At 46.7% G+C, this 23,347-nt stretch overlaps 1 protein-coding gene across 1 annotated transcript in view; it reads left to right on the forward strand.

Annotated features, from left to right (window-relative positions):
• Ide (Insulin degrading metalloproteinase) overlaps positions 1–23,347 on the forward strand; it is a 212,598-nt gene that overhangs the window by 37,431 nt on the left and 151,820 nt on the right. Inside the window, exon 10 of the mRNA XM_037426592.2 lies at positions 1,569–1,661. Coding sequence (XP_037282489.2) covers positions 1,569–1,661 — 93 coding nt within the window. The remainder of the gene's footprint in view (positions 1–1,568; positions 1,662–23,347) is intronic.

The raw sequence follows: 23,347 nt of genomic DNA on the forward strand, positions 1-23,347 counted from the left end.
GCCCTGTTAAGGTGCGTGCGTGCGCATCGCAGCGTACTGGGCGACGAGCTTCGGTGATAGCCCAACATGGTGCTATTTTGCTACTATTAAAGTAAACAAGCTAAAGCTACTAAGCTATGAGGACTGCCAATGGTATAAGGTGTATGTAAATAGCTCGCCCTTAGCAAGCTGGACAACATAGGCTTCGTTGCCTAGTGGTAGCACCACGTGCTGCAGAGAGAGTGGCCATAAGTTCGACGTCCAGCTGTGGAACTTATATTGCGATAGCAATCATATGGACACTCTCGGCTGGATTTTGCCACCGGCGTCGACGCCGGCATCGATGTCATGCACCGTATATGTATACGTATCTATATACATGAAAACGCAAGAAAAAAAATTCAGAAAAAAGGCACTCTGGTGCGCGGAATCGAACGTGGCACCTCTGCGTCGTGAAAGCGAGGCGTTAACCACTGAACCACTCCGGAGAACGTTCTTCACCGTTCAAATGGCAAGCTGTTTATATCTAGCACTTACTGCTGCTGTGTTTTCGGCAATACCAGAAAGATGATGCAATGAGCGCACGTCCCCGCATCGTGTTGCGGTGCCCGCTCTAATTTCCTACGCGTACTTTTTCCGGCTTAGAAAAAGGGAGCGACGCTCCCTCACGTGCTCTTATCTTGTTCTGGCGAGGAGGGGAGGATTGTATGCCTTGGCTGGCCTCGGGCTTTACGTGGAACGATTCTGCTGTAGTTACCGGGTGCGCAAAGGTCACTGCAATCATTGCAGCCTCCGTTTGCGAAAAGCACGTGCTTTTCAGACTCGGCGAAGTAACAAATGAGACGCCTATTCGCGTGTATCCGTACTTGTGAGTACATTTCGTGCATAATTTGTGCACGAGAAATGCGGGGCACGTTTCGATCTGCTTTTCATTCTGTGCGTGACCTTTCAAATTGTTGCTATCGCGTTTGCCGCAAAGGTGAAGCTTTCACGACGCTTCACCTTTGCGGCAAACCTGTGCCTTTTTTTCTTCTTTTTTTTGCAAGTTGTTAGTCTATATTTTACACAGTCATACCCATGGTGAAAATATGTCAGCAGAGCCATAGTAGATCCCGGCATAAAACACCTTCACGTTTGAAAGAAAAACAATATTCGAGATGCTGGCAATTTGTACACTTAAGTGTGGTTTCGTAACATTGCATTATTCCACTCAAAAAGGCAGTTTGTAACATAGCAGCCTCAGACTGCAGCGAACCCATGAACGGCAGGGCGTTGCGAGTAAAATGCACATCTATTTGTTCATGTTGAATACTTTTAAAACTTCTGAAATTTCACATTCTTGTCAAAGTAAATGCAAATGCTGTAATAATCATTTGAATACTTGAAGCACTCAAATATTTGCCCCATGCTATACTATGACGTATAATGAAAAGGAAGAATGATGTTCAGAGCTTTTTGAGTGAGTGTTCATTTCATTCCCTTAATGCCACAAAGGCATTACATGTTTACGTTATGTGAAAACTCATTTTCAGATATTTTTATTACTAAAAGCTTGTTTGGTGAACATGGACTGAAATTTGTTTTTGCAGGCTGGGTCAATTCTTTGGTAGGTGGAGAGAAAGACGGGGCACGGGGCTTCAGTTTTACCATTGTGAATGTTGACCTCACTGAAGAAGGCCTAGGTAAGCAAACACACTCTTATCTTACGGTGGACCCCATTGATTTACAACAGCTCCAGCTAGCGGCTGGTTACCGTCTCTCTCTCTCTAGAGGAAAACCTTTGCCACATTCGTTCGCACTCATAGAAATCCCAAATCTCGGGCAGAAAAATGTAAAATGTGTTGATAAAGCAAGTTAGCTTAGTTCTTCTGATGTCTTATTGTAAGTCATAGCAGATTGTATGACAGCTTACTTTATGAGCCGGCTTTGTCACATTCGTTTGCACTCATAAAGTCCCAAATCTCGGACAAAAAAAATGTAAAATGTGTTGATAAAGCAAGTTAGTTTAGTTCTTCTGTCTTACTATAAGTCATGGTAGATTGTATGACAGCTTACTTTATGAGCTGGCTGATGTATCCTCATGTCACCAAGAATAAAAAATGACACGGGGCTTTATGCAAACAGACATCACCGTTCGTTTATAAGGTATCCCATAAGTCAAGTTTGTGTACCATATTTACTCTATAGTTATGTATAAGGTTATAACTCTGTAAGCAGGTATAATCTAAGGGGGCTCTTGAATTCATTCGATATGGTACATACACAATGAAAACCAATAAAGGTGAAAGGGTGACACTGCCCTCAAAAAACAAAAAAAAAATTGCAAAAAAAGTCGAGCTCTGAAAAATCATATTTTTGAGTTGTATTTCTTACCAACTGACCATTCTGTAATTATCAGCACCTAATTCAGCTGCAAAGTGCAAAAAAAAAAAGAAAGAAAAAATGTCATTTTTTAGGTTGCTGCGGCTTTCAAAACGGGCCCAAATGCCGAAATCAAAAAACTTTGCGCGCATACCATTCTGAGACCATGTGGTTGTCCCTCGCTATCTTTTTGTTTGGACTATGATTTCTTTCTTTCTCATTTGCTGCCTTGCAAAATGGCGTAGGCGGCATGGTTCAGACTATAGTGCGCATGCATCTGGAAAAGAGTGTGTGTTCCCGTTTGTGTAGACTCCGTCAGGTGCCGCTGCTGTGCTTTTTTCTAGTCAACCAGCCACACTCTCCGCCCTTGTGTTGAACACTGTCGGCGTTTCTACACGTTCTTATACCGTAGGTTCTTAGATTTCTGTACAAAAATATTTCATTTTAGAAAATGTCTGAAAACTGTATCAACACACTACTACAGTGGACTCCTCTTAAATGGAACTCTAAGGGGCAAGAAAATTTGTTTTATTTATAAGAAGTTTCACTTAAGCAAGGCCCACAAAATGAATTAAATATGACTATTTCAAAAGCATCAACTGTCGCTGAATGAACAAAAAGATTTGGAAGTATACAACTCACTATAGTTGATTAGAAAGAAAAATGTTGCTAATATTGCCGACTCTGGAAAAAAAAAGAGGTGATAACAATTTGCTCGGCCTTATTCAAGCACTTTCTCACATAGGAGTGCATTGCTGAAAGGCAGGGCAGGAACTCTGTGCCACCATTGTGTTCAAAGTAGGGCTGCAACAGGATGACAGCATCTCTTGCTGTACTGTCAGCCACTGAAATGAGCTCAGGATCACACACCATCTCATCGCCATTTGAGCACAGGTCCTCATCTTGAACTTCAGCTGTAGGTCCTAAGGCTGTCCTCAAGTTCACGACGAGACGTCGATTGCTGCTCAGTGCGCACGGACTTGTGCAATCGCTGGATTGGCTAGGCTAGGCTAGGCTAACTTTGGCATTTGTTTCATGGTTGGTAGACTGCCATGGCCACTTCTACCGTTTATAGAGTTTGCTCGTTTTAGTTCCATTTAACCCACATAAGCGAAAAAATAATGTTCTGATTAGCCAAAACTTTTTATCATTATATATATAGGAAACCAACCAAATGCGCCTGGATAGTTTCGTTTGTGTGGCTTTTCGGTTTAACCGAGTTTAATTTAATGGGACTCCACTGTATTAACAAAACATTGTCTGCTAGATGAATTGCCTCAGACCTACGAACTCGTCGACTGTACAGTTTGTGACATTGCCTGCGGCAGTGGTTATTTGAATTTTTTTTATGACCTTTTGCGCAAACTCAACTTATCTGTTCACGTTTCGCTTCTGTGGTGCAATATCTAGTACAACGTTTAAATTGCGTGTTTTCACAAGCTACACAAGAGTGCACAGCGACGTCTGCACTCAGTCATATGCGAGAAGGCGTACAATTAAATAATAGCCTTGATAGATGCATCTTGATGGTTGTAAAATTTTTTTGCATTATTGTCACTTATACAACCGCACCTAAACCAAATAATTCCGGCAGTCCCTTACCTGATTTCACGGCTTTCCTGATGAGTACAAGCTGTTCTGAAAATTTGAGCTGAGATATTAATAGCAAAACAATTATATGTGCCACATCTTCAACTCATACAGTCGGGCATGACGCTCGGAGCGAGCTGCATTGGCGTATTTTTTTTAGTACACACTAAAAAATACACGCTAAACATACAATCACAGTCAATACAGTACTTCCAGCACTCCTATCTAAAGCAGCTTGTAACACGGAGATTTAGGTACACATACTAAGCTAGATATATTTCGATGCCTAGCGCCTGTGGCAGCCTAAAGCAAAGCATCGAGGCTCCGTTTTTCTTTGTGGCACATTACATGGCAATGTTGAAAAAAAAAAAAGGTTCTGCAACTTTTTATCATGGCTGCTAAATAGGTTTTGTTCAAGAGATAAACTGCAGTGGAAGAAGCGTTGCAAGAGATACATGCACGCAGCAAGCAAATGCAAATTGTGTCTGAACCTGCCCGTATGGGCACTCCCATTAGAAAAATGCGCAGCAATGCCATGACTGCTGTCTACTGGAATTTGCACCAACCAGCCTATTGTCCCTCCCTCCTGGACGCGCAACTATTCACAGCTCCATGAAGTGCTCCGTGTGCTGGCCACACTGGTTGAAAAAAAAAAGGTGGCTACGCTTAGAAGTGTTAACGTGGCATTTTTTCTTGGTGCTGTGCTGAAGTTTTTTTGCTTATTGCGTCGCACCTCGTTGCTTCATCAAAGACTGAAGAGTGCTGGCCCTGGACCACCTCGTTCACAGTGGCTTAATGGATTTCACTGGCGAAACAGTGGAAATAGACCCGCTGTGCATGCAAACATCAAACCTTTTTGGCAAACCGCATCAGATTTACTTGTTGAAGAACCTGTCAAGCGAGCCCGAGGTTGACGAAGGCAACTGCTCACATGTAGCAGGCCTCTCCGAAAGGTGCTAGCACTTTTGCGCTGTGTTTCTGCACTGGTACAGGCAAGGCCTTAACGCTTGTCGAGGTCACTATGCTGAGACTCGTGCTGCGGACTGCATGTATTCCATTGAGTTCCGTGGTCCCGTCAAAAGTTGAGTACGCATGCCATTCACTTGATTACAGAACTGAACTATGCCTGCGCTGGTTTATATTGAGGTGAGGGAAATCGTAGTTTAAATTTTTAATTTAAGTGCTTCTTTTTTTTTTTCGTTTGCCAATCTATCTTATTAGGTTTCTAGTAGAAAAGCTCGTGTGCTTCGGAACACTCGCTTATTCGTGTTGTCAACACTTGATATTCAGATATTCAAAGCAGATATACCATATATACTACGTAATGAAGGCACTTAATAGGACTGTAGGAAATACATTTGGCTTATGTTGTTTTTGCTGTGATGGGCACTGCGCATTTGTTCCATTAATATGTTCAAATCAGCTCATGTTTTATAAAGCCATGTGATGTGGCAGATCACTGCACTAATGCAGTGAAAAGAAGTTGGGTATTCTGAAATGTGTAGTACCTTTGCCACACAGGCAGCTGTAACTGTGGTTATGCTTAATAAGCGTGGTTCATGAGACTAACCGCAGTTAACGGAAACGTGAGTTTGCCGTTGCTACATGGGCTCAATTAGCTCAGTTGGGCAAGCCAACGAAATCACGTGCTGGTCATCTAGTGGGTGTTTTGTCACCTTCGACTACATTTCCCCCCCAAGAAACCAGCAGCAATAATACAATACCCTCTCAGAACCTTGCCTTCGACAGCACCTTTGATGGCCTTTCCACGGCGAGCCTCGTTTTCGACGAGTTTTCTTTGGCTGTTGTTCACCGACTGTAATCACGTTCTGTGAATACCCTCCATGAAGCTGTGGATTGACTTGCGCCGGTTCACGGCTGGTGCACCAGCAGCTCCTCGTTTTGTGAGAGTAAGTCGTGCTTGCCTAGCTCAGTTTGCGATAACTATGATTAGGAGACTAACTGTGGTTACTCCTGCAGTGTAGCTACCTCTAACCACGGTTAACTGTAACCACAGTTAGCTTAACTGCAGTTAAGGCTGCCCGTGTCACAGGGGTATTAGTGGTGTTAGTTTATTCAGTCAGTACAATATGTGGTAAATAATAAAAATGTTTATTTGACTTTCTCAAAGTGGTTTGATACTTTGCACATGACACAAGAGCTTCTTCGAACCATGTGCCTTTGTTGTAATGGAAACATTTTCTACTCTCAGAAGCATGAAGGTCATTTTCAAGGTTGTACTTTCATGAGTGAAATAAGCATATTTCGGTACCAGTGTGGCTTTAGTTTACAAATGTTACTGGTTAGGAGCAGATGGACATATGTACTGCTAACCAGCACGTTTATTTACCACACACCGCCATTTTAGATGGCTACACTGCACTGCAAGGAGTTTCGAGACCCATGCTTAACTGTGCCTTCGGCACAGTAATGATAACCATCTGGTTTGAAGAGACATTAAAGTGAAGCAATGAATATGTTTTATTGAAAAAGTCATTAACGAAAACTTCACTGCCGTTAATTTTGCCATAACTTCATTATTAGAACAGAAAATAAAGTTGGCAGTGCCATTTTTAAGAATCCACGCCATAGTCTATGCATATGAACGTGAGCACTATGTTTGAAATTTTTCGAAGCATTTTGCTATCATTTTAGCCCCTATTTGATTAAATTTTCAGGAACTGTGAATTAAGCCTCTGACCTTTTCAAAGGGCAAGGTGCCTCATTTTCTTCGATAAAAAACTTTAATAGATGCAGTCAAAATATATCACAGCTGGCTGGGGCAGGCATTTCAAGATTGCATTGCCACCTGCAAGGATGCTGAGCGTGTTTAAGTCCATACAAAAATACACAATTTTCATAAGTCGAGATATTAACTTCACTTGTTTTCGTGTATTATTCAGTGGTCATTGAATTGTACATGAAACATGTGTAAGAATACTGTTAGACGCCACGCCGGGGTGATGCAACCGTTCAATGGGCCGAACAGCAGCGAGAAAGCAGCCAGCGGTTTCAGCAGCAGCAGCTACAGCAGCACGAGCCTCTGCCACAACAAACGTCTTCTTCGTCGTCTCTAGCAAGCCCATATTTTTGTCACTACATTGACTCCCCGGTGCAAAAAGAGCCATCCTGGCGACCTATGGCACAGACACGACTGGTGGGTCGTAGTGAAGTTGTAGACGGTCGACGTGCACAGGTTCTCGCCCGCGGCGCCGTTGATCTGTAGGTGGCTGAATAGGTTCAACCATGTAGTTGACTGGTGATGTCTGGCGCAAGATCCTGTACGGACCGTCATACTTGGGTGTGAACTTTGAGCAAAGGCCTGGGGCAGACGATGGCACACGGAGCCACACGATTGTTCCAGGCGCGTATGACGATGGAGATGAGCGTTGGTCATGGTAGTCCTTCTGGCGAGCCTGATCGGGCGTAGTAAGCGCACGTGCGAGCTGCCGACATTCTTCGGCATATGTGGCGGCTTCGGCCAAAGTCGTCGATTCTGAAGGGTCTGGGTGGTACAGAAGGATAGTGTCCAAGAACGATGAAGGTTCCCGACCATAAAGAAGAAAGAACGGGGAAAATCCAGTTGTAGATTGAATTGCGCTGTTGTAAGCGTATGTAACGAATGGCAGTACGCGGTCCTAGTTCGTATGGTCATCGGAAACATACATGGACTGCATGTCACCCAGCGTGCGATTAAATCGCTCGGTCATCCCGCTGGTTTGGTGGTGATATGCGGTGGTTGTTCGATGCACAATGTTGCATTCGCGTAGGAGGGCTTCTACAGCTTCCGACAAGAAGGAACGCCCACGGTCACTAAGAAGCTCACTGGGCGCACCATGCCGGAGGACGAGGTTGTGCAGAATGAACAAGCCGACTTCACGCGCAGTGGCCTCGGGAAGCGCCGAAGTTTCGGCGTAGCGCGTAAGGTGGTCCACGGCTACGATGACCCGGCGGTTTTCATTTGGTGTGTATGGTAGGGGACCGTACAAGTCGATTCCGATGCGGCCGAAAGGCCGAGAAGGACACGGCAGTGGCTGGAGCGGTCCTGTGATTGTGTGAGGGGAGCTCTTCCGGCGTTGGCACAAGGTACATGAATGGACGTACTGCCTAATAAAGCGGTACATTCCGCGCCAGTAATATCGAATTCGTAGGCGAGCATACGTCTTCACTACACCTGCGTGGGCGCATTGCGGATCTGCGTGGAAGGAGGCACAGACGTCAGAACGTAAGTGGCGAGGTATCACCAGCAACCATTTGCGGCCATCAGATAGGTAGTTTCGCCGATACAGAAGACCGTCACGGATGGTAAAATGGCGAGCAGTTCGTTGAAGTAAACGGTTGTCGGTACTTGAAGACGTCTGAGGCAGGTACTCTAAGAGAGACGCTATCCATGGGTCCTGGTGTTGCTCAAAGGACATGTCGACATGTTCAAGTGAAGAACATTCGTAGCGGGAAACACGCTGTAGCATAATCGTGGGGAAATGGCGAGCGAGAAAGAGCGCCGGTGTCCGAATGCTTGCGGCCTGACCGATAAATTACACGAATGTCATAATCTTGGAGACGTAGTGCCCAGCGAGCTAGGCGACCAGATGGGTCTTTTAATGACGACAACCAACACAATGCGTGGTGATCAGTCACGACGTCAAATGGGCGGCCATATACGTAAGGTCGGAATTTCAGATTGCCCAAACAATGGCAAGGCATTCTTTCTCAGTGACTGAATAGTTCTTTTCCGCTTTAGTAAGGGTGCGACTAGCGTAAGATACAACATACTCATCGAAGCCACATTTACGCTGAGCAAGAATAGCGCCGAGGCCTACTCCACTGGCGTCCGTATGGATTTCGGTTGGAGTGTCTGGATCAAAGTGGCGTAAGATAGGTGGTGATGTCAGAAGATGCCGTAACGAGGCGAATGCTTCATCGCATGCTGGGGACCACGCCGAAATGTCTTGGTTTTCGGCAAGTAGCTGCGTCAGGGGTGCAATTATGGTGGTGAAATTGCGCACGAAACGGCGAAAGTATGAGTAGAGGCCGATGAAGCTGCGGAGTTCTTTTACCCCCAATGCAGAGATGTTACTTGGCTCGCGACTTCAACTTAACTTGAGCAAGTCGGCGCGAAGCAAGCAACGGATTTCAAAACGCCCCAGTCAGCCTTCGCGTTTCATAGATGCTCAGGCTGTCTTGCTTGGTCAAGTCAAGAACGAGCTTCAAAGCAGAAACACGCTGCACGCCTGCTAACGAGGGTAATAATGAAGTTCTTCGCGTAAGGCATGCATTACACCAAAAAAAGACCCTGCATTTTAAAATAACTATAAAAACGAAGGGCCACAAGCATATTCTTGCCATTTTACGGCTAACGAGCGGCACGTGGTGCCTGCCACCACAGCGATACGCAGTGTTGATTCTGTAAAGCGTTTGTTGCCCGCTGGTTTTAGTGGCCACCCAAATGCGGTGCGTTTCTCCACGGTTGCTTGTTTGGAGGAGAAACAAGCATCGCGTTGGGTTCTTTTGTCGTTTTTTTTTTCTCAATCGAACGCCATGGCATGTATTTGTGCTGACCTGGCTCACGAGGTGACGCGATTTTCACGGTATTTGCCTTTCTGTTCGCCTGTGTGCATGCCTGTAATGGGCTAGGTCGCAGTTATTACGAAAAAAAAAAAAAAAAACAAGTTCTGGGAACAAATGTGATTCATATCCTTTTGTTGAGCTTGGTAAACAAGAGAAAAAGCGGGGGCCAGGACATTGCCTCAGCAGAATTCTGTCTCGCGGGGTGCAGCAATGTATCGCTGCATGATGGTGACGCGGATAAAAAAACCTGTGATAGGGGCACCTCTTTTTTGTGTGTGTGTAATTTTACGTAGCGTTGTGTTACAAGGGATGCCTTTCTGAGCGAGAAACAGCGCCCTAGACGGGACGAAAGGATAGACGAGGCACACGGACACAGCACTAAGTCAATTTTTTTTTTTTACCGAAAGAGACGGAAAGTGTCGTCGTGTTATAGAAAAACAGAAATAGCCTTTGCGGTTATGGAACACTTTGGCGTTGTCGACACCGGGGCTATTAATACGCAGGTGTGTGTAGTCGACACAACCTCTAACGCAAGGGAACTCAGCCACTTCATAACAGTCCGCCGGCTGCGGAAAGCGCACCAGGGTCGCGTACAAGTGCTTTGCGATGAGTAGCGTAACTTTTCCGACTGCACGGCACACTGTCGACTGCGGAATGCGGACGAAATTTCCGGTGACTGGTTGGTATGTGCCAGCGCTGTAAAACCTGAGAGCCATCAGTAGCTGTAACACTGGATGCACGGGCTGTCTTCGGTTGTCCCCACTTTCACGGAGCGGCAACATAACGAGCAGCTGTCCCACGGCATTCATGAATCTGTACCTAGCGTGGAATTGTTGCTCGTCGTACAACTCCATCGGATTTCCTTGGTCACGTAAAGCGGTTCCAAGAATCTTCGGCAGGCAGTGCGCCTCAAAAAATGCTACGCTTATGGCGAGGCAATCAAACTCAAAAGCGGCCACCTTTCACGCGACGTCCATTCGAGAGGTGGCCATATTGGAATAACGCGTGAAGTCTCTTTCAAGCAAGCCCCGCAGCTGACTTGAAACTTGTCCTGACTTCGACCGAGCTAAGTCGCCTTCAAGTCATCCGCAAGTTCGAGAACGATTTATGGCGACCGGCAAGACTGTCTTGAGTCAAGAACGAGTCAAGTACGAGTCAAGTAACATCTCTGCATTCGGGGGTTAGTGTAGCTGGCCTGAGAAAGTCGGCGACAGCGCTAAGCTTGGCTGGATCAGGACGAACACCATGCTTGCTAACAACATGCCCTAATATGGTAAGCTGGCGGGCAGCGAAGTGGCATTTCTTCAAATTCAGCTGCAGTCCAGCGTCCAAAAAACAAGTCTGGACACTTGCGAGGCGGCTGAGGTGGGAGTCGAAGTCCTTCGAGCAAACGACGACGTCATCCAAATAGCACAGGCATGTGTTCTATTTAAAGCCTCTAAGGATGTTGTCCATGAGACGCTCGAAGGGGACAGGCGCATTACGGAGGCCGAATGGCATCACGTTAAATTCATACAATCCGTCAGGCGTTACAAACGCAGTCTTGGGGCGGTCGGCTTCATTCATAGAAACCTGCCAGTAGCCCGATCGAAGGTCTAAAGAAGAAAAGAACTCTGCTCCTTGTAGGCAATCGAGGGTGTCATCGATTCTTGGCAGCAGATAAACATCTTTTCTCGTGATCTTATTAAGACACCTGTAATCAACGCAAAATCTGATGCTACCATCCTTCTTTTTTACCAGTACAACCGGAGAGGCCCAAGGGCTGCTTGAAGGTTGTATTACGCCACGTCGAAGCATATCGTTCACCTGATCATCAATGGCACGGCGTTCAGCGTGAGAAACTCGATATGGGCGCTGGTGCAAAGGTGCACGGCTACTGGTGTCGATTTGGTGAACGATTGCAAATGTGCGACCCAAAGAAGGTTGGCTATGGTCAAATGACATCTTGAAGCGATCTAGGAGAGCCAGGAGTTGGGTGCGCTGAGCAGCGGGAAGTTGAGGGTCAATCGCTGGGAAAAAAGCCTCCGGAGATGAAGTGGGAGTGGTATCAGAGGTAATGGTGTTTAAGTGAGATAATGGCAAGTCGTCAGGTAGGTGACTGGACGAAACAGAATCAATTTCCTCAAGGTGACCGAGGACTTCGCCACGGAATAATATGGCTGGGGAAGGAAGCGAGTTCGTTATATAAATGGAGCCACGGGAGTTTTCTACGGTGACAACTGCGAACGGGAGAAGGAAGCTTTTGCGAGAGCCAAAGGCGTCGGAGGGGTAAAAGAGGGCGGTGACAGAGGGCGCGTCGTCGCAGAAGAGTGGCACAAGAACACAGGATAGAGGAGGGATGTGAGTGTCCGCGGCCACGGTGACTCGGGAAGATAGCGGCTTGAAAGGTGTGGGGTCTCGGCGAAGCGAACGAGCGCATCGCCACGCCACGCTCTTGGAGTGAACGGACACAGCAGACGCGGTCGGTACAAAGCACACCCATACATACATTTATTAACTAATTTAGATGACGATATCATCCGCCGAATGTTACACCAATTTCAACTGACACGCTACCATACAAACAACATAATGCAGTGACACTCTAAACACACAATAACATGATAAACACACCCAACACACTAACACATACCCAAGGCGGCGGCGCCAACGCCTGACTTTCCACGTGGGACCCCGGCGGGAAGCTCGCGGTGCCGAGCACCGGGGACCCACGCTACAGACAACCGTTCGCGGCAGCCGCCACGCGCAGAAGAGGCTCGCTCAACTCTCGCCCACCACCAAGGCCTGCCTTCCGCCAGGGGCCACCGCCGGCGCTACCACTCTACCAACAGTGGTACTCAAAGCGAACACAACGCCATCTATCGCCCGGTGGTGGTCACCACCGAAACAAAGCCTTGGGGCGAGACACGTGCGTCACGCGGCGCAGACAACTTTACAGGGGGGGAGGTGTCGGCACCCTCACAAAGGTCTTTCAGACGTCGGCGCTTCACACAGGGGCAGTTCAGACATCGTCGACAACTCTAGTTCGGCACGCGCACAGTGAACGACGGCATGATGAGCGCAGAGGAAGTCCTAGCCTAAGATGATATCATGCGAACATGGGGAAAACACAATGAATTCGACTACGTACAAAATATTTTGGATGACCAGTCGAGCTGTGCACGCTGCAAAAGGTTGGATGTGATTCGCAGTGGCCGTGCGGAGAGAGACATCGGAAAGTGGCAGTGTAAGCTTCAACTTGCAGCACAGTTCACCACTTGGCACAGACACGGCAGCACCAGTATCAGCGAGCGCTTGCACCGGTACACCATCAATATGCTCAGTTATTTCATTAGCAGGTAGAAACGGAGGCCTTAAAAGTTTCGATATATGTGCAGCTCTTGCCTCGGGAACTGCGATGGTCAGTTTTCCGTTTGGATGGGGGCTGATCGAGGAAGCATAGGAGAAATTGAACGGCGCCGTGGTGAGGGCGACCGATCCCTGTCGAAGCCGCGGCGACGTGGCAGCGACTGTTCCGACGTGAAGTGGAACGAAGACGACTGTGGTGGCTCTGGACGATAGCCGTAAGTCGCCTCACCAGCAGTTGGGTTATAATTCCGACGGCGGCAATAGCGTGCTACATGACTGGGAAGATGGCAGAAGTAGCAAATCGGCCTGTTGTCCGGAGTGCGCCAAGGGTTAGTTGGTAGCGCAGCGTGGCGAACAGGAGGTGGGTGGGGATGGATAGGGGGACTTACAGCGTAGATGGGACGGGGCTGTCTAGCAAGATCCGTGGCGTTTGGTAGCGACGGGGGCGATCGTCTGGCGGCCTCAGCGTAAGTGAGAGGGGCGGAGATAGGCGAAGGAAGGTATGTAGGAGACGGCATCAGAAACTTGCTCTTCGATTGTCTTGCGGAGCGTTGGGGTCAGTGTGTGCACACTGGTCGGAAAATGCGGCACAAGAGACAATTGGCGCTCCACTTCTTCTCGGACGAACTGCTGAATTTGCTGCATTACGGTGCTTTGTTCTGATGAAACAGCGCCAATGGTCAACGCAGATGTAGAGCTCGTGTCGAGGTTTGGACGTCGAGTAGAAATGCGCTCTCTCTGCAGCTCGTCGAAACTCTGACAGTGTTGAATAGGCTGGACGATGGTTTGCGGGTTTTTTGCAACGAGCATGTGGAAGGCGTCGTCCTCGATACCTTTCATGATGTGCCGAACTTTGTCAGTGTCAGACATGTGGGAATCGATACGACGGCATAGGTCCAGAATATCCTCAATATACGAGGTAAAGGTCTCGCCAGAGCGCTGTGCGCGGCCGCGCAAGCGCTGTTCGGCGCAGAGCTTGCAAACAGCGGGTCGGCCAAAGACTTCTGCAAAGCACGTCTTGAAGGTTGACCAAAAGGGTATTTCCACTTTGTGGTTGTGAAACCACAGTTCTGCCACATCCACCAGATAGAAATGAAGGTAAGCGAGCTTGTCGGTGTCATCCCACTTATTGTGGGCGCTTACCGCTTCATACTGGGACAGCCTGTCTTCGGCATCTTGGTCGTCTGTCGCGTTAAAAATTACTGGATCTCGCTGTCTTGGCATTCCAAAACAGGTGACGGATGGGATTATGACTGCAGATGGCTGGGTCATGTCGTCAGGCATTGGCGAAGCGGGTGGTTGAGGTAGAGTCCGGGAACGGAGTTCCAGTTTGAGACAACCAGCACTCTCCACCAAATGTAAGAATACTGTTAGACGCCACGCCGGGGTGATGCAACCGTTTAATGGGCCGAACAGCAGCGAGACAGCAGCCAGCGGTTTCAACAGCAGCTGCAGCAGCATGAGCCTCTGCCACAACAAACGTCTTCTTCGCCGTCTTAGCAAGCCCACATTTTTGTCACTCTACACATGTTTTATGTTTTTGATGCCTCTCTCTCTAATCAAGTTCACAATGAATCTAAGTGCCACATCCACAGGACCCACAGGCCGCACTTTTATGCTAGATCAGCTACTCATTGCTCTAGTTTGGCAGGCTTTGTTTTATAGAATGCAATAGTTGTTTTTTGGGCTTGTTGATGAAGCATAGTGTTGTATACTCAATGAATGCCAATGCTAGCTTTAGTAGTTTATTATCTGTAGTTTATTGCATAAAACAGGCAGACTATATACAAGTATAGCCACACTTCTCAATTCATAGTACAGAAATAAACTGTTATGCCCATCAAATGAGAGCCAGGCAATCTGCTTGATTGGTGAGCATAAATCTTGACTCGCCTTGAAGTTTGAGTCGCAGGGAATTATTACTTGGAAGGGCAATGGCTTCACATTCAATACAATTTTTTATTCATACAGTATTCTTGTACAAAGAACTGTTGGGCCAGTAGCCAAAGGCTAGTGTAGGCCCATAGTCTATATAAACATAGCAGCTACAACGTCATGTCAATATCTAATTATCAGTAATAGAATACTAATAGTGAGGCAAAATACATAAACTCAAACATCAAACAAAAGGAAGGAGTGCATTGTACAATAGCTCCAAAAAGAAATAATTACCACAGTGTGAAACATTTGAGACTCAAGGAAGTTGGGGGTAAATCACTTAAGTTTTGAGAGGTACAGCTTTTTCACAGCAGGTTTGAAATGACTAGCCATTTTCACTCTAGTGGGCACTGCGTTCCAAATTTTGGCGCCATGAAACTCGAGCAGTCGGCCGTACGAGTTGCGAGTAGCTGGTAGATTGATATTTCTATTTGTTGCGTTCCTTGCGTTGCATTGTGATTAGGCACAATGAACAGGCTTGGTGATAGCAAGTGATTCCCACGTAAAATATTGTTCACCAGAATGGCCACTTTCATTTCGCATGCTATAGAGAATGGTAGTATACCGAGTTGTGAAAGGCAAGCTATTATCATCGTGCGGTCTTGTCTATGTTGTAATGCGTAAGGCCCTTTTCTGTAGGCGAATGTTGGGATCTAAGTATGTTTACATGTGCCAGACCATGCATGATTCAGAATAGTATATGATGTGGCAGTGAAATATTGATAAGTAAACAATTTTCAGTATGTTAAGATTAAGACAATCTCTGCTTTTCATTAGCAAAAAGCAGGCTGAAGCTAATTTGGTGCATATAGTACTAGATATGTGTGGTCTCCAGTTCAAGGTAAGAGTCCAATAATACCCCTAAATATTTTATAATCTGTACTTGTTCTATGGTTCCACCTACAAACTGAATTTGCATGTCTATTCTGTCACACTTAGCATAACAGAAGTGGAACTCTGTACTTTGTCTTGTCTTCATTTAAGGGGGGACGCGGCTTTGGGATCGCGAAAAATGGCAAAAAAATCGATTTTTTGAAACTCAAGTTTTCAGTTTTTGGAACCCTTTTTCTATCTGGTTCCAAAATATCTACACTGAAAACCGCGCAGAAGTGCTTCGGGAAATTCGTTTCACCCACCTAGGTAGGAAAAATATTTCTGGAAATGGCGAGAAAACGGCGATTTTCAAAAAATAGCTTCGCTATGCTTGGGCCGGGAGCCGGCTTCTTGGGCTCATAGGAAAGAGCATTTTTCTGTGTTTAACTTTCCCGCCTCAGCTGGCTCCTCCCTTTAACAACAAGCGAGCAAAAAGCAAATGTTTGAAGGTCGTTTTGAGGCCCTTGATTGGCCGTGGCCGCCATGTTGCCTCAGCTCGCCTCGCCATTGGCCCGATGCTCGCTCCGGGAGATCGTCGTCTGCTGCTTGTGCGTCGCGAGGACATGGCTCTCGAAAATCGCCACTTCGTGACGTGTTCACGGCTTGATAATCACTTAAGATATAACTACGCTTTAGTTACGAGCAGTAAGCGGATGCGCAATCAGGTTACTACGAGCGTCAGCGCGGTCTACGAGCGCCGCGCGTCATTGAAGTCGTTTTTAGCCCTAAAGCCCAAACTCCATAAGCGCGAAAATGCACGCGACAGCGACGAGCGACGCGACGTAGATCGGCGTCGCGCGATCAGTCGCTCGCGCAGGCAAACTCCATTCACGCGACGGCTTCGGCGAGCGAATTCCACTGTTGCTGGCATGAGGCCGTCAACTAGCACCAAGAAAACCGCGTAGCGAGCGGTTTCCAATTTAAAAATAAGATATATTGTTGTGTAATGAAACGGAAAGTGTTTATTATTGCCTTGCAGCATTTTTTATATGCGCATGCGTAATAAACATTGCGTTATTTCTTGTTGCGCATACGTGACTCGGGCAGGGTCACGTGCACCTATGTAGTCTTCGTCTTTTCCGGTTTTTCGCTATTGGCTGCTTGAGCCCAGCACTTCCGGGCGATGAGCGACGGTTTCCAAATCTGGAGAACCGAGCGATCGCGCGAAAACGAGCACGCGACACGTCGCGCGAACGCCATGTTTCGTCGCTCATAGCGTCGCTCGTCGCTGTCGCGTGCATTTTCGCGCGTATGGAGTTTGGGCTTAACTCCGCCGACTGCGGGCAGGAACGACCCGCTAGCGCATTCGTGGCGACGTGTTTCTTCGCAAGCAACGAAGCTGTAAGCGGCGGCACGATCTGATTACTACGAGTGGCCGCACCGGATGCACGATCAGATGACTACGAGCGGGCGCGCGGCGGTCTACGAGTGCGGCGCGTCATCGGAGTCGCCTTTAGGCCTAACTCCGCTGACAGCGAGACTGCGGGCAGGAACGACGCGCAAGCGCACTCTTGGTGACGCGCTTCTTCGCAAGGAATGTACCACATCACTCGCTAGCTCCTCCGAATATTGTACGGGCATTTTACGCATCGGCAGCGGACAACACAGTCAAGCTCGTCACCCCCCCCTCCCCCCCCCCCCCCTTCACTGCCAAGGATCGCTCGGAACAGCGGCTAGCAGTTTCGCGCGTCGTCATTCGAAAATGCGATGCCAAGTGCAGTGCGTGCCGATCTTTTGTCTTCGTAGTTACTCATTTCGCGGATCGTCATCGAACGCCGCCGGCAAGTGCATTACGCGCCGGCTGCACTGTCCACGCGGCCGCGCACCCCACGGTCATATGGAGTGCCGTCAGTAAGCTTTTGTAATGCGATTCAGACGTGCTTGGAGCCGTGCTTGATATCTCCACGAACGTCTATGAATGTTCCGAGGTTAATGAATTGCTGTAGATTAGAATTTCCGCGACCGGCTGTATGATGATGCGTTTCACGGCTAGAGCGGCGAAAGAGCATGTGTGAATCAGGGGCACGAATTTTTATATGCCCGTTTCGTGTCATTAATTATACTGCTAGAAATTCCCGTGCCACCAGTCTCCTGCCCATAACTTTGTTATTTGGAAAGAAGGCATAGGCCGTCATGGTGTGATCCATTTTTCTGATGCAATAAACTTCTCTCCAAATAAAAAAAAGTTCAGTGAATATTTGTAATCAAGTACTTAATTACGCTAATTACAACTTCAGCACAAAAAAGTATGTTTAATAATTTCAGTATATGGTTTCATTCAATTACAATCTTTTCTGTCATACTTATCACACCACTCCTTCATACAAAGAACTTGGTTTGAAATTCATACTTGTTCTTTGTAACTCATGAAAAGGAGTAAATCATGAAAAGAAGTCAAATATCACAAGACAAACCTGAGATCACAATTTTTAGGTGTCTTAGAGACGTAAAGAAAAGTTGAAACTTTAAACGCAGCTTTCTCAATACTGTTTTTTTTTTTTTGACATTATGCTCAGCCCCTTCACATGGTTCAGTGAAAAAATAATTTGTTTCTCGTAAAGTATTTGTAGTATCGCTTCAAAATTTTTATGAAAGCACTGTGAGGTTATTCTTAGTGTCTGTGCCAATTTTCATCAATATTCAACGAGAAACAAAAAAGTTCATTGAAAAAAAGCCTGTCGAAAACTTCGACAGGCTTTTTCTCACAAGTGTGTTTTGGACATTGTGCATCGCTCGTGGAAAGAGTAGCACGAGAATGACTGGACCGATTTTGATTCTGTTTTTTTTTTCCCTGAATCCCTGAACACTGCTTGTGGGTACAGCAATCTTCAATTTCTGTTTCGTGGCCGTGTTATTTTTCTAGACGATGATTTGTCCGTGCCATTGTTTCTGACAATGTGTGTCGGCAGCCATGATGATCTCTAAAAAAAAAACGAGAACTTATTTAAAAATTCCGAGAGTGTCATACCCTGTAGCTTTCTTTTGAGTAAAGATCAACATCATTCGCAGCTTCCTGGCATGTTTTGTTGCAGCGCTAGGCTTTCCACGAGCAGACCATGTAATTGGATCGTGTAGCATTATGTAACTTGAGAACTACTGAAGCTATCATGATGAAACTGCATATTTCCCTATTCTAGACACTTATGAGTATGCATGCCAAATTTCATTGCTGTAGGTCAACAAATAAAAAAGTTTTTTTTCAAAGCCACCTCCCCCCTTAAGGTTAATTTATTACTTGCAAACCAAGGGGATACATTTGATAACTCTCTATTTATTGTGCTCTGCAGTTCACAAAGGGTTTTCCCTGAGAATAATAGCGCGGTGTCATCGGCGTAAATAACAGGTTTTGATGACTTTTAGTGCTCATGGCTAGAACATTCATATGCTCAATGCTTTCGCGGTAATGCCATCGTGGCCAGTAGCTCTGTAACAAGGCATACCTGATATAATTGAGGTTATGGTATGTTCCCCTATTTGATCCAAGCAAAACCTCGCATGAATGACTGGGCAATCGACATTGCTTTCAGTAGCTTGAATACGGTCGGCTAACTTGGGACCAATGTTAGTGAAGTACATAAGTTTACCTATCCTCCATCTCACCAGTACCGTTGAGCACTACCAAAGCTATAGGGTGTAGGCAACCCACATGCTTGCTGAGCAAAACACAGTTCCAGATATAATTATTTTACAGTGAGCAAAGTTCAGGCATTCGCCCTTGTTGAGCATCTGCTACTTCACATCAACAAGTAATGTGTTTATTCTTCATCACATTTACGTCTTATTTCTTGTATTTTTGTATCGGTAACCACCCGTAACTGGTTATAAATCAACATTGCAACGCCCATGTATATACCACTGTTTGCTTTGAACCAAATTACATAGTTAAAAGCCAACTGCAACGAAATTTGACTTGAGTGAAATCGGTCAGAAATGCGTAGTACATTGAAGGTAAGTTATGATAATGACAGTGAAAAATCTAGCTGTCACATATTTAAATTATAATTGTTCTAATTGCCAGCAAGCAGACGACACGAAGCTTTAGCGGTGTGCCCAGTCAAATTGTACAGAACCGAGCATGACGAAAACTGAAGAGCATCGCTCCTTGCGAGCCATCCTCCCTGCCGCTGAATCTCTTTTCTGTGGGACGCCCGTCCGCGAGCGGTTGACTCGGAAAATTCTGAAGTACGATGCCAATGCAATGCGTGGTCGTAGGCTGCTTGAGCATGTATGCCACGGCGGGGATCAGCTTTCACATTTTTCCTAAAGGCGTAAAGATCTGGAACCTGTGGACTATCGCAGTCACGCGAAAGGTTTGGAAGCCATCCAAGGGAGCTGCACTTCACTCAACGCACTTCAAAGATGACGACTTCATGCACAGAGCATTTAACCTAGTTGTACCGATTGTCACTACAGCCTGTAAGTTTGTATATGTGCCGCAAGCAAAAGGCCGCCAGCTGTGTCCTGCAAGAAAAACAATATCGAATAACCTCTAGGAGCATGCGTCTATCCATGCTTGTTATGAAACAAGTTCGAGGAGCAAGCTTGTTAGGGCTGCAAGGAACAGGACGCAAGTGGCATGGCACACAAACATATATTAGAGCCACGGAGAAAGAACTATCAGAACACAGAATTAGGCAAACAACACAAGATACAAAGCATAGAAAGGTAATGAACACTACAAGCGTCTTTAGGAGTGAGTTCAGAGAACCAACACGCTCACGCGTTTCGGGCTTGGCCGGATGTCGTTGCTGCGTTGCTGTTCCTCGGCCCTCGAGACGGGCCAGGCGGGTTGTCGTAGTCTATTCAGGCATTGACACACTTCCATCACAATCTTTCCCTCACAGTGCATGTTCAAGCAGCTTTGTTTGGTTGACATTAAAAAAAAAAAAAAACTAAGGTGTGGCCGCGATGTGCGTGCTAGAGGAGCGCGAAGCAGACGATTCCTCTGTCATTCATGTCACTTTCAGTTACCCATAAATGCGTCGGTTTTTTTCTAGTTTCGGTATCAAAAATACCGTCGTTTGTAAGGTTTTTTCTAAGGTAAGCACTTGTATTTTGAAGGCGACGTTTGGCAAGCAGCAATACCTCTAGCTAGACTACCTATATACAGTGAAATTTCGGTATAATGAACTTCAGGAGACCGCGGAAATTTGTTCGTTATATTGAAAGGTCGTTATAGAGAAAGCTCGTAAATTAACCATAAATACTTATTTTTCACTCACCGAAACGACTTACCTTTACAACGGTGGGTCTTTGAACTCATTCTTCAAGAGAAAAAAAAACAAATGCACAAGTAAACACCAAAAAATGTTCGTTTACATTAAAGAAGTATGTGACTTTTTTTTTTTTTAAAGCAAGCAGCACGAACTTTGCAGCGCGAAGACCCCCAGCTCATCCACTTTTCAGTGGTGCGATTCGGTTCTTTGGTCACAACAGCCTGCTTTTTGCCTTCCAGTTGCCGAAGAATATCCATTGTCTCACTTAGCGAAAACTGCTTTCGCTTCTTCGTCGCAAGCAGAGATGAACTCATTTGTAGTATCACCGCAGTGCGAACGCCGACTTGCTTTGCGGACACGATAAGTAATCACTGAAAAGAGATGAACACGACTGAAAAAACAAGGCCTCCAAAGAAAAACCCCAAGCGTCTCTCGGCTGTCATCGCCTCTTTCGAAGAAAAAAAAGTTCTAAAAAAGAAAATTCCTCACGTTTTGTTTTCTGCTCTCTCGCTGTCTCAGGTTTTCCGCACCCATGCTTCCTGCCTCGCAACTCCCACTCTGCCTCGCTGACCTTGCCCTCCCGTGTTGCCCTCGCCTCTGGGCATGCTTGTAAACCTGCAGCGTCGGCGTTTCAACAAAAAGAAAGAAAAGAAAGTTGCCCTTTCGTTGTTTTTTTTTCTCCACACCGTTGCACGTCTTTCAGGGAAAGGCGTTCGTTCGCTTTGTCGTCTGCTTGCGTATAAACAACACAGCAACGATGCGTGTGAAGCAACATACACGCACCTTATTCTCGCCAGGATGCTTAGGTCCTCACTGTTTACAACAGGGTACACAACAGTGTGTTGGCATTTCCGATGTTGGTCGATTTGTGCAAGAGAACACTCTTTCGCGCTTTCTGAATCCGTGCGGGTTTCGTCGTGTACGCCGTATGGCAGAGGACTGAGCGGAGTCTCCGCTTCGTTGGCGCTATCAAGATGGCAGACCTAACTCTAAATTTGTGCACGAGATGGCACCGCGCATTTCGCATATCAACTATTTATCGACTATCTTCAAGGGTGTGATTCGTGCCCTCCAACAGCGTTTGCCATTGTCCTTTTGTCTGCGCAGCAATGTTCTTTATCAGAACTTCAACCACTACGTGACTGAACACCTGCTCATTGTTCCATCCGTGCTACATGCAGATATTTTATCGACCCGTCATGATGATTCTTCGTCCGGCCACTTTGGATTCACACGCACCTTGGCTCAGATTCGGCAGCACTACTGCTGGCTAAAACTCGCACAGGATGTGCAGCATTATGTTAGGACGTGTCCTGAGTGCCAGCGCCGTAAAGCACCACCTCAGCGCCCAGCCGGTTTTCTAAGGCCTATTGTCCCGCCAGCACAACCATTCCAACAGATTGGTATGGACCCGCTCGGACCTTTCCCCAAGGCTCACGATGGAAACCGCTGAATCAGCTTTTCCACTGATTATATGACACAATATTGTGAAACCAAAGCACTACCATGAGACATCGTCAGTGAGATTGCACACTTTTTCATGAAAAACATCGTTCTCCGCCACGGAGCGCCATCAGTCATAACTGATTGGGGAACAGCCTTTACTGCCCAGATGATGGAGGATGTCCTGCAGCTAAGTGGAGCCGCACCTAGGAAAACAGCTGCATATCACTCGCAAAGCAACAGCCTTACAGAGAGGCTAAACAAGACGATTACTGACATGCTTTCCATGTACATTGATTGCGGCCATAAGAACTGGGGTGACATTTTGCCATACATCACGTTCACATACAACACTGCTGTTCAAGAAACTATGGGGTTCACACTGTTCCGTTTGCTTCATGACAAGGAGGCAGCCACTATGCTGGATGTCATGCTCCTACCTGACAGGTGCATCGTTAATGTCAACACAAACGAACACTCATCTGACTCGCGTGCGCAGCTTGCAAGCTCGTACTTGAAAGAATCTATAACCACTAATGCGTCGACTCCCAGCGGTACAAGGATCATCATTGCCATGGTTATTTACTAACCCGGCCATCAAGTCTGGCTGTGGACCCCCCATTCACCAACGGGGCTGTTCAGAAAAGCTATTGCGCTGCTACTTTGGTTCCTATAGAGTTCTCCTGCGTCGCAGTGAAATGAACTATGAAATTATTTCCAAAGATACAGCACGTCGATCCTGTCGCTTACCGCAGCCAGACATCATCCACATTTCCAGGATGAAACCATTCTACCAACAGTGACTACCCGTTAAACCTATGCGTGACTTTGGGAACGCTCAGTCGCCCCGATGGGTGGTCAAGTGGCTAAGGTACTCGGCTCCCCGCAGGGGGGCCTGCGCAAGTAGGCGTTTGGTGTGTAGCGACACCACGGACCCGAGCTAACGAGGGAGTTTCGGCTCCCTCCCACGCCTAGCCGTGCATGGCTTTGCTGTGTCCGGGGAAAAGGGGATCCTGGGGGTTGAGCCAATG

This window comes from Rhipicephalus microplus, chromosome X, assembly GCF_043290135.1.
Source record: "Rhipicephalus microplus isolate Deutch F79 chromosome X, USDA_Rmic, whole genome shotgun sequence".
Lineage (NCBI taxonomy): Eukaryota > Metazoa > Arthropoda > Arachnida > Ixodida > Ixodidae > Rhipicephalus > Rhipicephalus microplus.